At 34.2% G+C, this 15,285-nt stretch overlaps 2 protein-coding genes across 3 annotated transcripts in view; both read right to left on the bottom strand.

The window, feature by feature from the left end:
- On the bottom strand, positions 370-3,581 carry LOC109361721 (auxin response factor 2-like). Of its 2 annotated transcripts, XM_019607257.1 has the most exons (11): positions 3,413-3,581; positions 3,213-3,336; positions 2,988-3,100; positions 2,463-2,558; positions 2,289-2,345; positions 2,031-2,186; positions 1,851-1,935; positions 1,680-1,770; positions 1,437-1,601; positions 1,150-1,269; positions 370-463 (listed from the first exon to the last, which is right to left on the bottom strand). In XM_019607257.1, exons 2-11 carry the CDS (start codon positions 3,331-3,333, stop codon positions 376-378), a joined length of 1,092 nt encoding a protein of 363 aa, XP_019462802.1. In that variant the 5' UTR covers positions 3,334-3,336; positions 3,413-3,581; the 3' UTR covers positions 370-375. The 2 variants fall into 2 exon arrangements, with proteins under 2 accessions (XP_019462802.1, XP_019462801.1); XM_019607256.1 differs by having other exon boundaries at positions 3,213-3,581.
- The window catches only part of LOC109362696 (signal recognition particle subunit SRP68), a 6,464-nt gene continuing 3,624 nt past the window's right edge, over positions 12,446-15,285 (bottom strand). The window contains exons 8-14 of the mRNA XM_019608672.1: positions 14,923-15,034; positions 14,439-14,566; positions 14,080-14,286; positions 13,826-13,935; positions 13,475-13,604; positions 13,006-13,152; positions 12,446-12,876 (exon numbers count right to left, since the gene is read on the bottom strand). Coding sequence (XP_019464217.1) covers positions 12,646-12,876; positions 13,006-13,152; positions 13,475-13,604; positions 13,826-13,935; positions 14,080-14,286; positions 14,439-14,566; positions 14,923-15,034 — 1,065 coding nt within the window. The 3' untranslated portion in view covers positions 12,446-12,645. The remainder of the gene's footprint in view (positions 12,877-13,005; positions 13,153-13,474; positions 13,605-13,825; positions 13,936-14,079; positions 14,287-14,438; positions 14,567-14,922; positions 15,035-15,285) is intronic.

Below are 15,285 nucleotides of genomic sequence, written 5' to 3'. Positions count from 1 at the left end.
TTATTATTATTATTATTATTATTATTATTATTATTATTATTATTATTATTATTATTATTATTATTATTATTATTATTATTATTATTATTATTATTATTATTATTATTATTATTATTATTATTATTATTATTATTATTATATTTATAAACAAAGTTATATATAAAAAATTTATAGTATTTTTAAATATGAAATAATTAATTGAGTTATCCAAATGAACCAATTCGAACTAAGTCGAACAATTTGCGAACTCTAATCGAGCCAAAAGCGAGCTAAAAAATAACTCGTATCAAACTCGGGTCGAGTTTCGAACCAAACCGATCTTTATCGAACTAAACCGAGCTGAGCTCTAGTTCGACTCGTTTCCAGTAACACAAACTAAAGTACAACCTTGAGATTTCTCCATTTAGAGTCAGGCCACTTTTTGGGGTCAACATCTTCAATTCCAACAATGGTCCCAGTAAACCTACAAATTTAGTATGATAGGTTAAGAAACTTCTTCCATTAAAGGAGTATGCCAAATAATAATACAATACAATAGAGATGGCAAAATGGACCGTCCGTCCCGTTTAACACGCTCCCACAAATGCCCACAAAAATTTAAGCGGGCATGCCTGCATTGGTTAACAGACAAAATTCATTGTCCTGCCCGTTTTAAAACAGGCTAACGGGCTTGCGGGCGGCCTGCAGGCATTGTTAAATAATTTAAAAAAATAAAAAATTCATATAATAAATGAAATTAAATTAAATAAAGTAGTTGAAGATTAAAAAATGAACAAATTTTTTGATATTTTATATGAAGTTTAACAAATCACATTAGATTACAATTTTTTTAGGGATTAAAAATCACATTACATCATAACTTATTTAAAATTTTCTTACTTTTTTCTTAAATTATGTTTAGGGGCCGCCCGCATGCCCAACCAAAATGCCCACAAACTTAGCAGGCAAAACGGGTCGGGCGAAACTGGCAAAATTTCTATGCTCTGCCCGCAAAAAAATGTAGGCCATGCGGGGGCGCCTGCGGACAATGCCCGTTTTTCCATCTCTATAATACCACCATATGACATAAACATTAAGGAAAAAGAAAAGACGAAATCAACAAATATATTACAAAGTTAATTATATAGAAATAGTATGAACCATAAATACCTTTGCTCTCGAGCCTCTTCACCTTCAAACCTCATTTTGAATCGTATTCCATTAGTATAATTAATTTTGAGAGACTCCATGTATTGATAATATGGAACAATAAACCCAACTGGACTAGTCCTGCAAAATAGTATTGACAAAATTATTATAAATCCTGTAATGGGAATCAGACACACCCATACAAACTCCGGTCACAACAAGAGATGTCAATCAGATGTTAAGTTATCCAACTTAAATTATCAGTTTAACAAGTTCAATGAACATAGTTTCAAGAACAAATAACAAACCTAGGCTTGTAATAAACAGTGAACATTGTCCTAGTGGAGGCAGCATGCCAAGCAGTTGCAAGGACACCGAGGTACATGCTGTGGCTAGAGATAATCGACAATGGAACATTAACCTGTTGCCTCATTGCACGCCTGACTCCAACTCTAAGTTCCCCATTCTCACATCTGAAAGTTCATAAGTTAGTCTCATATCATATGCAATAGGAATTGTAACAAACTAGTGAAAATGTCAACCTTACCGACCTTAAAAATATAAATGCGTCCCCAGCAACCAACCTCTTTGAGGTGACAAAAACACTCCAACCACTTTGAAGCAAGTGCCTACGCGGTTCACCTATAATTCACTTGACTCATCAGTAATAAGTATAACTATAATATTATCATGCATATAACATAAGTCGGAGTAAAAATTACCACGATAGATATGCTTGAATCGCCACTCGTTCCCATGCAAGTCCTTGGTCACCAATTCCTGAGTAGGTACATCCTTTGTCATGTCCTGTTGACAAACACATAACAAAAATTATAACACTTACAACTCTAGTCGCAATGAAACAAAAATTAAGCAAAAGAGGACGATGTGAGAAAACAAACCAATGGAGGAAGGCATTCATCAGCATGTCGCTTCAACACCGAAAGCCCTCCATGAGTACTGGTATCAGAGGCAGTCAAGGTTTTATAGAACGAACGCACATGAATCCTTGGCAGGGGTGCTAATGGAGGCTCTTTCTCAACTTTATTCTCATCTTGCTATATCATTGAGATCAAGATAACAAAAATCATAAACCATATAATATTGTTGCTCAGTTATGCCAAGTAGCTAGAAAAAACAAATGAGTTAACAAAACTTACAATTGGCTCTGGGACTAAGGTAACCTGAGCAAACACCTCATCAGTGTATGGCTCTACCTGAAATTAAATATAGAAAAACTAAGTAAATGACAATGTCTTTTTATTCATGCAACAATTAATATTTTCCTTTTCCCTTTTCGGAATTTAAGTGCAAAAAAAATAAGGAAATTGTACCTTAAGCACAACGTTCATGACCCGACATAGAATCTTGGAGCGTAGATCATACACAGGCATGTTCTCATTCGGTACCTGATTTGTTGAGGCCTCAACCTAATGTTGTACAAAATCACCAAAATACAATACAAAAAAATTAATTATAAAAGGGTGACCAATGCACTAATAGAGTATGAAAATGATAGATGTACACAATCTTACTCTCATAAGCAAGAGGTCATTTCCATGATTAGAAACCATGACTTCTGAATCATAAGGCAACCAATCTTACATTTGCATCGAGACTCATCATCTAAAGAGGGTCTGAGTGCAAAGGCTCCCACCTAGTGAAGGCTAGGAGGATAACCATACACTTACAGCAAATATGACGTTTCCAATAATTAAAACCATGACCTCCAAGTCAAAAGGGAACCTTATCGTTCCACCAATATTTATTTTAATTAAAAAATAAATATAATCACAAAAAACTAAGGAAGAAAAAACCAAGTGGAAATTAGAATAGAGAGAATAGATTAGTAAGTAAACCTGTTCAATATGGCCCTGTGGGAAGTAGAATACGAGCTCTCCTTCTCTTGGCGCAGTTACAAGGGGACCTGCACACGCTTCCCATAGCTCTCTGAAAAGTGCTTGCTCTGCTTCTGTGAAACAAAAACAAAAGCAATTAACTACTCCACATAATCCAAAATGGAATCGTTTCTCATTTCTAAGAATGAAACATAAAGTGAAACTGACTATTGGGTGATTATTTACCATTTTGACCTTCCCCTCTATCACGAGTGTTGTTGTTGATGAATTGTCCTCTTTTATTCATTGCTATCTTTGAATATGACGTCATTTGTTCTTCTTTCTCTCTCAGATCTCTCATCCACATACTCTGTAAGAAAAAACTCTTCCTTATGTTTTTCTACACAAAATTCTCATAGGGAAATGGAGAACTAATTTCCACAAACCTTCTCCTTATATCTCTTTGTACTGCTTCAACCGATGTTACAATTTGACCCTTTCTTCAGCCACTCTCTTTCTATGTTTTTATTTCTCTATCTTAAAAAGGAGCAGAGGAAATGGTTGCAGGATTAGAAATAGAAAGACTATAAAAATTGATACACTTAACCAAAGAGTGGTGTGGTCAATATAATGTGTTACAATTTTAACTGTGGTTAACTTTCAACAACTTATCGGTTATACTTGTCTTCATGTACTCTCACACCGCCTATAACTAGTTATCTTACCATAAAGAAATATATTTTAATCGATTTTTTTATTAAAAAATCATAAAAAATGATATGTATATAATATTATATGAGTTTGAGTGCTAAAATACATAACAAGTGTTATTTGGATTTGTGTTTGGTGGACCTAGATGTGTTGATGTGTCAAAGCTATCGTGACTAGATTTCGTGTTGGAGACGTCAACACGACTTTGATATGCGCATTGAGTGGACCTTGACGTACATGTATGCCGGAACTATTGTGATTAGATTACATGTTAGAAAATATCACTTGAAACTAACTATTTTGTAAGCACATTGAATGTGGCCCTACATGCTTTTATGTCGAGACTATCGTGAGTAGATTGTGTGTTGGAGAGAGACGACTTGAAACCAACTATTTCGTAAGCACATTGAGTGGGGCCCTACATGCGTTTATCTCAAGACTATTGTGAGTAGATAGCGTGTATGAGAAATACGACTTGAATTAGCTATTTTCTATGCATATTGAATGGGGGCCTTACATGCTTTTATATCAAAACTATCATGACTAGATTGAGTGTTGAAGAAACAACTTAAAGCCAATTATTTGGTATACACATTGAATGAGCCCTACATGCTTTTATGTCAAAACTATCATGACTAGATTGTGTGTTGAATAAACAACTCAACAAATTTGTTTCTCATAAAACTATCGTCAAATTGTAAGTTTGTTTCCCATAAAACTTGTGTTTATTTGAATGCTATATCAAGAGTATCGTAAATAACTTTCATATTAGAAACATTACTTCAAACCGACTTTAAGTCATTTCAAAGTTTATCATGCTCTTTTAAAAAATCTTCTTGAGTCTAAGCATTATTATGAATAGCAAAGTTTATCAATGAACTTGTTTTTTGCAATATCCTTATAAGAATTATCTTATTAGAAAATTAAAAAGGTGTTGCATGAAAAATTATGTATTTAATGTATTTATTAAAACATGGCTTTCCATACTTGAAAAGAAAGAACTCGAGATAGGAACAAGAAGAACAAAGATTCAAGCTCCATAGAAAAAGAGAATTGGCACTAGAGTATTGAAGAATACCTCATAATATTCTCATTATTGAATTGAATGAAAAAGGTAGTCAATATGGCTTATTTATACAAGAGAAAATATGAAAAGAAAGCTTGTAAAACAAGTAACTAATGGTAGCGACTCAGTGTAGCTTAATGGTAGCGACTCAGTGGTATAGTGACTATTTATCCCTGAGGTCACGGGTTCGAGTCGCGGAAGGCTCCCCTAGGAGGGGAATAAAATACGGCAGGGGGTATTTAAGCTTAATGGGTGGCGCGCCTAGTATATTCATGGGTCTATGAGGTCGTATGTCAGAACTAGGGTGTTACATGAAGTAATGGCATAGCAACATGAGACCATACAACAAGAATCATGCCAACAAATACAAGAATCCTCTAAAACAAAGGACGTTCAACTTTCTATCCAAAAATTGCCACCATTGCAACCACTCTTTCTTGATTCACCTTGTCATCTTTGATATGTACAACTAGGGAAAAACTGACATGGTTCTCTCAACAAGACTTGTGACTATGTTATTTTGGTTCTTTTCGTAGACTTCCATCTCAAGTAGTATAAACTTTGCAAGAACAGAAACAAATTTTCAAGAAACTAATATCTTTTTCGGTCTAAGATTCAAGATAATAATAAATTGCAATAAAATATCTTGGAGACATGCAAATCTATTATGTAAAGCACAAGTGCCTGGCTGCATGACCTCAGACAAAATGGAGACAGGATTGCTTATTGATGACACTACATTGCTGATTCTTGGAGGTTGTGAATGTAATATAAGGGTGCCTCCTTTTCCTTTTGAGAATTTGAAGTGAAGCAATGAATTGAATGTGAATATGAAGAACTTCTTGTCATGCATAACATGAACAAGAAAGAAAAATGTATGCAGAATAGATATATCGCTCTAATACCATGTTAAAACATGACTTTCCAGACTTCAAAAGAAAGAACTCAAGATATGAACAAGTAGAGCAAAGATTCAAGCTCCGTAGAAAAAGAGAATTGGAACTAGAATATTGAAGAATACCTCATAATATTTTCATTATTGATTTGTGTAACGCACCGAAAATTACTCCAACAACATTGCCCAAAATGGGTACAATTTTTTTTTATAATGTAAAATTCCTCCACTTACATTTGATTCCTTTTTGGGACATCACATTAAGTAACTTAATTTGCGGAAAGACAACATTCATTACCTAATGGTAATCAAAAGCCACTTAATATACTGTGGAATAATTCTTTATTACAAATGACGGAAAATGTATATACATAACCCAAAGCGGAAATACAATCTTTGTCTAAACTGAAAATACACAAAGTTGACTGACTTATTCAACACACTAAAGTACCCTACACAGATACCCTCTTAAAAAGCAAACTAGAAATGGAAATGGTTGCTAGCAACTAGCTCCAATGTTAACGGGTGTACTAGGACACTCGCTAGGGTCCTCCTCCATCTCAGAATCGGAGGAGAATTCTACCATCTCAATGGAGTCTTCTATACAGACTAACTCCACATAATCTTTCTCTTCGACTTCTAGCTCATCATCTTTAGCCTCCATCTCCTTTTTCGGTTTATTGGACGAACCTTGTGACCTACTTCTCGCTCCTCCTCTTTAGCCTCCATCTCCTATTTTGGTTTATCTGTCGGAATATTGGGCATCGTCCGTCAAGTAGCACTCCTTGCTGGTGGGGAATTGAGGACATCGTCCCAACTCCGTCTTCAGGTAGATGGTTCTGCAGCAGTGGGTCTGTGAGGAATCTCATACTGAAGGGATGATGCACTGGGTGCTAATCTCCGAGTAGGTAAGGTGAATGAAGCCTCCAAGTCTGCATGATGTGAGGGGAAACGTATCATAGAGCAGTCACAAACCATCTCCAACTCTAAGGCACAAGGGCATGTGTAGGTATATCAGTGTCTGTCACTGCTCCATGTCCCTCCTGGGACATCGTGAATCAGTAGCTCCAAATCTTAGCGGTACGATCCATCTGCACGAGAACGCGAACCGGAGACAAGCATAAAGAAGAAAAAAAAAGAGTAAGACATCTAATGAATATTATTCATTGATAACATGGAATTGCACGGAATATCACATCCAAATAGACACACATAATATACACAATATATATCACATATATAAATGCAAATGATGAATGATGCTTGTAACTCAGATATGTGGATTAATATCCACGAGTACAATGCATGAATGTTATGTTTATTTCATTCATCCTTACACTAATATCCTCGCAATAAACTATTCGGAAATAACCTAGAGTATAGGTCCCATAACAAGCCAATTTGAACGCACCAAAAATAAATTATTCCTCACAGGGATATATGATCGATCGGTTCCGAAGAACTATCCATTTTAGGATGGTGTCGTATCAAACACTTTTTGGGCATCCCTCTCATTGATCCTGATTGCAAAGAGGAGTTGTCAGAGATTGTCTAGTTTGCGCTATGAGAACTGTCCAATCCAACAGAATATCTCATACAGGAATACAAGGGACTCGTCTCACCTAAACTCTCCCTAAAGACTTTGCTGATGAATCACCGTCATCGTTGTCCCTCTCAATATCGTAGGGCTCGTTCGTCTCCTGTAAATTTCCTCTCCATTAATTCATTATTCATAATGAGTATACACATTAACCGAAGTTAACCTGTTAAATCTTTTAATTAGTCTTTTATATCGATTGGCTCATCCTAAGACACCCCCCAAAGGAATGCTTCTTGTGGGACTCGATCTTACGTTATCACGTAATATAGGAATAACATCCTTACCATTATGAACCATTGTTGAATTACCATGGACGATCATATGGTCAAGCCTCTTATGGTCATACGATCTCCCTGTGTAGTATCATGTAATCATTTTTAGGCGTAGCCTTGCTCACGACATCCTTGTCGGAATCCTAGCCCACATAAGGCACAAGAACAAAAGTAATAGTATAAGTTTGTCGATTTGGGCACCAGGCTCAATCCTCTGAGCCACGGTCTTCCCCAAGTGTAAATACACTTCATACCCAAGCTAGGGCTATTTTCTAAGCAATAAATCAATAAAAAAACAATCACAATTTATGCATGTCTCTCGCCCAAGCGACCAATTCATCAAAACAGACTACATTCCTTGCATGACTCTCGCTCAAGCAAGGGGATTATCGCTCAAGCGAAAAATCTACCAAAAACTGGTCAAAATCACCCTCTGGGTCTCGTCCGAGGGAGGTACTGTCACTCGGGCGCCCAGAACAGGCCAAACAGCAGCCTGGCCCTCGCCTAGGCGAGAACCACTTGCCTAAGCGAAGGTGGCTCACCTAGGCGACAATTGGGGGCTTAATTCACTGTTTCGCCCTCGCCCAGGCGAGGGTAGTCCGATTGCTATGACTATTTCCTCGCCCTTTTGGGCTACCTGATCGAAAATTTCCGTTGTTTTCGATCCCTACGCGTTTTAGTTTCTCGAGTTGTATTCCTTTATGGATAACAACTACAAGACTTGATATTTTATACTATCCTATTGACATACAGCCTAAGGAAACATCCATACTTAATCTAGACACGAAATCATTTGGTTAAGTACGAGTTTCTAACAAAAACATAAACAACTCCCAACTTTTGAGGTAGTTGGGAGATCTGGGTGTCATAATCAGACACCACTATGTCACGATGTATTCTCCCTCACCTTGGATTGTAGCGCGGTTGATCTTCGTCACATGAATGGATCGGTTGTCTGACTTCGAACGCATTGAAACTAAACACAAAAGACAAATCAATGATTCACGAGTTAAATCGTTCACATATTAACTCTACGACACATACATCGTTCTAATCTATTTCAAGAGCATCCGAGACTTTGATCCATCCGGTCCAATACTTATATTTCTGAACCATCATTTAACCTCGAAAGTCTCGTTCCCGATTCCTATAGGTTCATGATCATTTCAACGCATTTTTACAAGGGTTGATCTCATGCTCAAAACGATATTTCAAATCAAACATCCTTAATTTCATCATTTATTTTCATCAAAATCAACACATGCATATATTTTAAACACTAAAATAGTCTCACAAACAACAATATTTCATGGTTCCAAAACAACGATTTCTAAATTCACAAAAACTCATTTGTTTGCATTCTTGACTAAAATAAGAGCTAGGAAGGTGCTTTAAAAAAAATTGACGGTTGAAAACGTTTGTAATATGCGCATAAACATCATACTCAAATATCGTAAACAATGAACGACTAGTTTTTTTAAAAGATGAAGAACAAGTATGGAGGTTTACCTTGGTGTTTTTGAGTAAATCCAAATAAAGAAGAAAGAAATGAAATGAAGAGCCGAGGGTTTCTCTAGCTTGAATGACTCTTTAAGTAGAATAAATCAGATTAAGAGGTGGCAAGCCAAGAGTTTCTAGGAGTAAATGGTGAAGGGGTAAATGAAAGGTTTAGGGATATTTGTGTAAAAGATGAGAATTTTTGCTTGCTTGCCATGCAAGTTTCACTCAGGAAAATGAGGTGACTTATTTGGTGAAACATTCGTGATGAGATAATGCCCGAGTATTATCGGCTAATGCTCGACTGAATATTAAAATCTTCTGATTACTGTTAGAATTTTGGAATGTTGAATTCGGAGTGAAATTATTTAGCAATGCGTTGTGGACAAAATTGATGTGTATCTTGACTCGAAATAACGGCACAATCAAAATTCGATTCTGAGCAACGGAGCTCAAAATCACGCTATTGGGCCGAATTTGGGCCCAACAGCAGTCCAAAAACTTTTCGTCTCAGAAAATTACGAAAATTTACCACAATTTAGGAATTCACAAAATAAGACTAACACTCAACTACGGTTTAGCATAATTCATTACCGATTAATTTATAAAAATTTTTAAAAATAAATAATTAAAAATATATACATCGAAAATTCAGAGTGTTACAATTTGAATGAAAAAGGGAGGCGATATGACTTATTTATACAAGAGAAAAGAGGAAAAGAAAGCTTGTAAAACAAGTAACTAACACAAACCTAACTAACTAATTCCTAACTTCCTAACCAACAATCATCTTCAAAAAATAACCTCTAAAATATGTTTAATATCTTTATCAAGTTGGTGACTGAACATTTTTAACTCCTAACTTATAATCTTAATTTGAAGCAATAACAACGTTTAACCTAAGAATAGAAGGATTTAGTTAACAACAAGGGCATAAATTAATGAGGTGATTTATATTGGAAAATAATTATTTATTTTTATTGTTTTCTAGACAAATATTTGTAAAATAGAAACTAAACAAAATAGGTTGTTAAAGTTATAATTATAATATAATGAACACATAATGATTGTTATAATTATCAATAGTAATATAAAATAAAATAAATGAAAACTTTTTTTTCCTCAAACCAGATAGTTTCCTAAATTTTTAATGCCCCAAAAACATTCATTTCTTAATATATACTTTCTCTCTGTTATTTAATTAGGGATGTAATGAGACTTGTTGGTGTTTATTTTATAAAAATTTACATTTTTTAGAGAAAGTAGTTTGTGCATTCCCAATACAAACGTTATTAATATTATTAGTGTATTGTCCATTACTTAAATACTAATAATCATCTACTTATAAATGAAAGTAATAAATACAAATATTGAATAATGTATTAATTATACAAAAATTATATACTCATAAATATTATTTTTTTTCTTTTATTTAGTGAGCAAAAGAATTACTACCACCATTTGGTGGAAAGATCTATTTTAAAAAAAAATTATGAATTTTGTTATATGCTCTCACAATATCTTTTCTAAGTAATCTTACTAATTAGAAAGGGAAATCATACTTGATGCTCCGAGATTTTATCATTGTAGTGTACACCTTTTAGTGTCAAAAATAATTGTCCTTTAACGACTTGTATTTTGTGTTACACTAACACCCTATTGAGTTTGGAAATGAGCAAAATGAAGTTGAACCTATGTTTAGCTTGATAAGAGTTAACTTAGTTCCAAATTTGACTCGAGTTCAATACACACTATTTTTCTAACTTAAATTTGAGTCAATTTGAGTTTGTGAACGGTTCAAATCGATTTCTAAGATTGAATTGGTTTACTGCATCAGGAATTAATGAATTATTCAATTCAACCCATTAGCTTGATTTGTTCAGGCTATAAGTCTGATCAATAATTATTTATTTAATATATAAATTTAAATATTATATATATATATATATATATATATAGATATATAGTTAGTGAAGCAAACTCATGAACTTAGGATTTTCTCAATTTCAAATTGTTTATTTAACCATAGCAATTTTTAGCCCAACATCAATTCATTTAATTTACTAACCATATTTATTAAATTAAATAATGAGTCGAGTTTCAAATAATTGACGAGTTACTCTAATCGATTGTTACTCCTACCGGTTATGAAAGGAATTTGTTTTAAATTAGGGAGCCTTTTTGTTTTGTTCTCATGAAATGAGTTTGTTCATGAGTTTTGTTCTCATGAAATGAATCTTATATAGGGTGCATAGATAATCATTCAAGTAATCAAATTAGATAATAATCATTCAAGTAATGCTACCTGTAACATTCATTTTTCAAACCCTGTTCCGCTAGTTAGCCTGATTCCATAGGTATAAAAAATATAACCTTCGTGGGAGGGATATGTTAGGTTGGATATTCTCTTGTTTTGTTTGCATATTAAACCTTGTCGTTCTTCAAATTTTGCGGCGTTGGGCCTTGCTAAAAGCTAAGCTTTAAGAAATGAAATGAGTCCAAACATCACGTCTAAGACATGCACTTATTTTCTCCATATATATATATATATAGTATTATATATTACATATATATATATATAGAACTTAAACATATACGCGTGTCTAGCTTTTATCCAGTAAAAGTTGCTAAGACATGAACCAAAAAAGTTTACTTTTGGAATATGTATTAATACCTGAGCTTTCCAAAGGTTTCTCATCATTTCAGAGTTTGTTGGTCGTTTACCTATAGGCGACTCTTGAAGAAAACAAAGAATGAAATGAGCTTATTTGAGGACAAATTGTGAAAATAAATTTATAAAAATAGATTGTGATTTTTTTATAAATAAAACAACTACATTATTTCAACAAGTTAATCAAATAAACTTATGAAAATATGGTTTTTTTCCCTAGTTTATTTTATAAGCTCTTGATAAACTAATTACTTACAAGATGGTTTAGGCTCCTCTAATGTATATTTTGTTTAATGTGTTAATCTATATCATTAAATATGATGGTTGAGATTGTTATACCCAAATAATAAATCAACATCTGAATTCAATATAGAGGTTAATAAGTATTAGAGGAGCTTTCAATCTCAGACAACACTCTTTATGTTGATAATCCAATTTGCTACAACCTTAATTAGCCCAAATACTATTTCCTAGATTTTTTTACAAATTATTAGGAGAAATTCTAATATTTGCACGTATAATGTTCAAGCATGGCAAAAGTAATGTTCATTCAGGATATTGTTGCAATTCTCAGATTTGGTAAAGTGCTATGTACAACTAGGAAAAACTACTTCACCGGTGAAATTATTTCAGACTCTTCCAAAGAAAATGGGACAATTGGCCAAACCGAAAGAGTTGCATAATTTATCTTACACCTCCAAAACTCAGCTCAGTTGATAGAACTACCACATGAAATGAGCATCTACACTTAGAAGCCTACCTAAATGAACTGCAGATTTCTATAACAAACTAGAAATAGTAACGGAATAAATATTCTCATGAAAATCTCCAAATCCAAATATCCCGGACTCAAAATTTAAATATCAATGTCTAAATTCATAATAATACTCAACAAAGGCAACCACCAAATCTGCTGTCAAGAATGTTTCAGTATGAAGAACCAAAAACCTAACCCAAGGTACTTAACTCAACCAAATATTCTACTCATAAAGCCACCCTTTGCCTTTCTATCTTTCTTCATTCTATTTTCAATAGATGGGAATTCAATTGTGTTATAAGCCAAGTCCAGCACAATAGGATTGCGGGAAATTGCCTGGAAAGCTGGGGGAAAGCCTGTAATGCGTGGCGCACGTTTCACATTTGAATCCCCAACAGCCGACTCGTAAACATCAAGTTTCTCAAGAAGAAACTTCTCCAACTGAAACAGGTATAGACATGACAGGATATATCAATAAATGATCATGCATGACCACATGGAGAAAAAACCAAAGGGTCATAAGATAAGTAGAAGCACTTATAAGAAAGTTTAAGAGAATGCTAAACTTACCAGCTCAGCTCCGGCCAATGATATATTTGAAACCCTTTCTGAGAGATTCTCTTGAGTCCTCTTTTCCTCCATGATCCCCATTGCATGCTCTATGCAACTATTAGACCGACACTCATTGAACAAGTCCTCTAGCTCTTTCACCATAATCTGTCACAAAAACCAGGAAACACAAATGAAAGAAATTCCAACACCAATCACAAATAAAACATGATGCTTAACTATTATAGCTCAGTGACTATGCTCATTATATAAAGGCCTCTGCTAATCCCTTGTATCGACCACATTCCATCTCACCCTCATCTTCAGAGCACCAAATATTTTCATTTTATGAAAGTTATACGGGTTCAAGCAAGTTTAAGTACCCTAACTAACCCAAGGTTATCCTTTGAAAAAAACATCACAACACAAATAACAACGCTGGCATTGTTCAATGGTGTCTCAAACCTGATCTTATAATGATTAAAATTACCTTATTATCACTATTTAACCTTTGAAGTTTTTTCAAGGCATCATCTGCCAAACTACGAGCACGAGAATACAAAGCATATGCTTCAGCCCTCATTCCAGCCACACTGTATGACTTTGCAACAAAAAAACACCTGCAAAATCCCAGATGTGATGTTCCTATAAGATTTTTGTTTTTAAAAGTTAAAACTCTTGCCTTTCAGAAAAGGCTGAAAATATTGTTTCTCCAAAAAAGATTTTTTCATCAAATATATTTTCTCTGAAATTGGTGTGCTTGTGTGCATTTTTAGTAACCAGTTGACTAAACATAAAAAATTCAAGACCCGTAAAATATAGTTGCTCTGAAGAATCAAACCTTTCTGCTCGAAAAGCCAAACTTTTGTTTGAACAATCTTCAGCAAAGCTAATTTCTTCTACATTCTTATCCCTTCCAGAACTGACTAAATCCGAAAGATCAGATGTATTCTGCCAAAAATATGAATCAAAATACAAGCATTGTCATTCCCTATGAGTATAACATTAAAAACATGCGGCGGCTTAGATGATCATTACACAAAGAAATATTTTTTTACTTGATAGAAGTTAACAAACAAAAAGATAGATATCAACCTGTAACAAGAGATCATATAAGCGAACAAGCTCTTCAGGTTTGGTGACTTTTTCGTTTTTATCATCATGACGCTTTGGAAGCTTACTCTTAGCAACCTTAACCAACAGGAGGTTGCGCTCAATGGTTCTTTCTCCTAAAACGGCACTGACAGCCTTATCAAGACCATTCAAATCATCTTTCACGCTTTCTGCACTTCCTGTGGTGGCCTAAAACGTAAAAACAAAATATATTAATAGATAAGGAGAAATGTTTGTTTGTACAGAAATGTAAAACCAAAGGGCATTACAACTCTCTCTAACAAGCAGAAATATTTCATAATTCATAAATAACAGCTAGAACATCAAGCAAACTCCCATACCAAATCTGCTCGAATATAACCTCTGGCATCATGATATGCAGAAAAGATTTTGTCAAAAATAACAAGTCTTTTGTCTGCTGGAATTGAGTCTGCTGAGGGACCATGTATATCTTTTTCCAGCTCCTGAGCTGAGACAATTATTCAGATAGAAACATTACTTGGTATAGCTAAGCAGAAGTGCAGAACATAAACAAAAAATGTCAAATCACAACCAAATACATCAAAACATTAGCATGATTCATCAATCGCAGACTCCATATGAGAATGCATTTCACATACAGTAAATGTCATCTAGGAAATATTGCAATCAATTAACTTAATCATGTCACACGAAGAAAAACACAGAAAAGAATTTGCAGAGTGGATTAAAGTGGGACAAAGGTAAGGTTAAGACCTGGAAGAGATCAGTATTAAATTTAAACAACAGATAACTTTACTTTTGAACTTACCAGAGTTATAATTTACAAAGAGAAAGGCTACCAACCTTTTAAAATGGCAACCCTTGTTTTTGCATTTGATATCGGAAATCTATGGCCAAGCCAATGGAACTCAGTCATGGAAGCAGCTTGTTGAGATCTTGCCTCGGCCATAACAGCCTGGAACCAAACACAGTTCAATTGTGAATTTTGATCACAGAAAGTGTATGCATGAAGTTTGTTATGTTTAAAACAGAAGCGTACTGAGTCAAATAATATAACATTAGAACCGATTAAGACTCTTCAATAGAAATTTAAAAATTATACATTAAATTAAAGCAAACGTGACAGCTACAGATGATACTTTTAAAGACATGATTCATATGAGGGATTTCACATTTTACTAAGTCAGGGTCCAAATTTCTTTTTCT

The sequence above is a fragment of the Lupinus angustifolius genome, chromosome LG12, assembly GCF_001865875.1.
Source record: "Lupinus angustifolius cultivar Tanjil chromosome LG12, LupAngTanjil_v1.0, whole genome shotgun sequence".
Classification (NCBI taxonomy): Eukaryota; Viridiplantae; Streptophyta; class Magnoliopsida; order Fabales; family Fabaceae; genus Lupinus; species Lupinus angustifolius.
Note: the sequence above shows the minus strand (reverse complement) of the source record. Positions and strands in the feature narration are given on the sequence as shown.

Bases quoted from the DNA above. Each gene is read 5' to 3' on its own strand.
- LOC109361721 (XM_019607256.1), bottom strand. From the start codon at position 3,333: ATGTGGATGAGAGATCTGAGAGAGAAAGAAGAACAAATGACGTCATAT. The intron at 3,101-3,212 runs GTAAATAATCAC...TTTGTTTCACAG, and splicing joins TAGAGGGGAAGGTCAAAATG to AAGCAGAGCAAGCACTTTTC. The intron at 1,270-1,436 runs GTTTGTTATTTG...ACTATTTTGCAG, and splicing joins ACTGTTTATTACAAGCCTAG to GACTAGTCCAGTTGGGTTTA.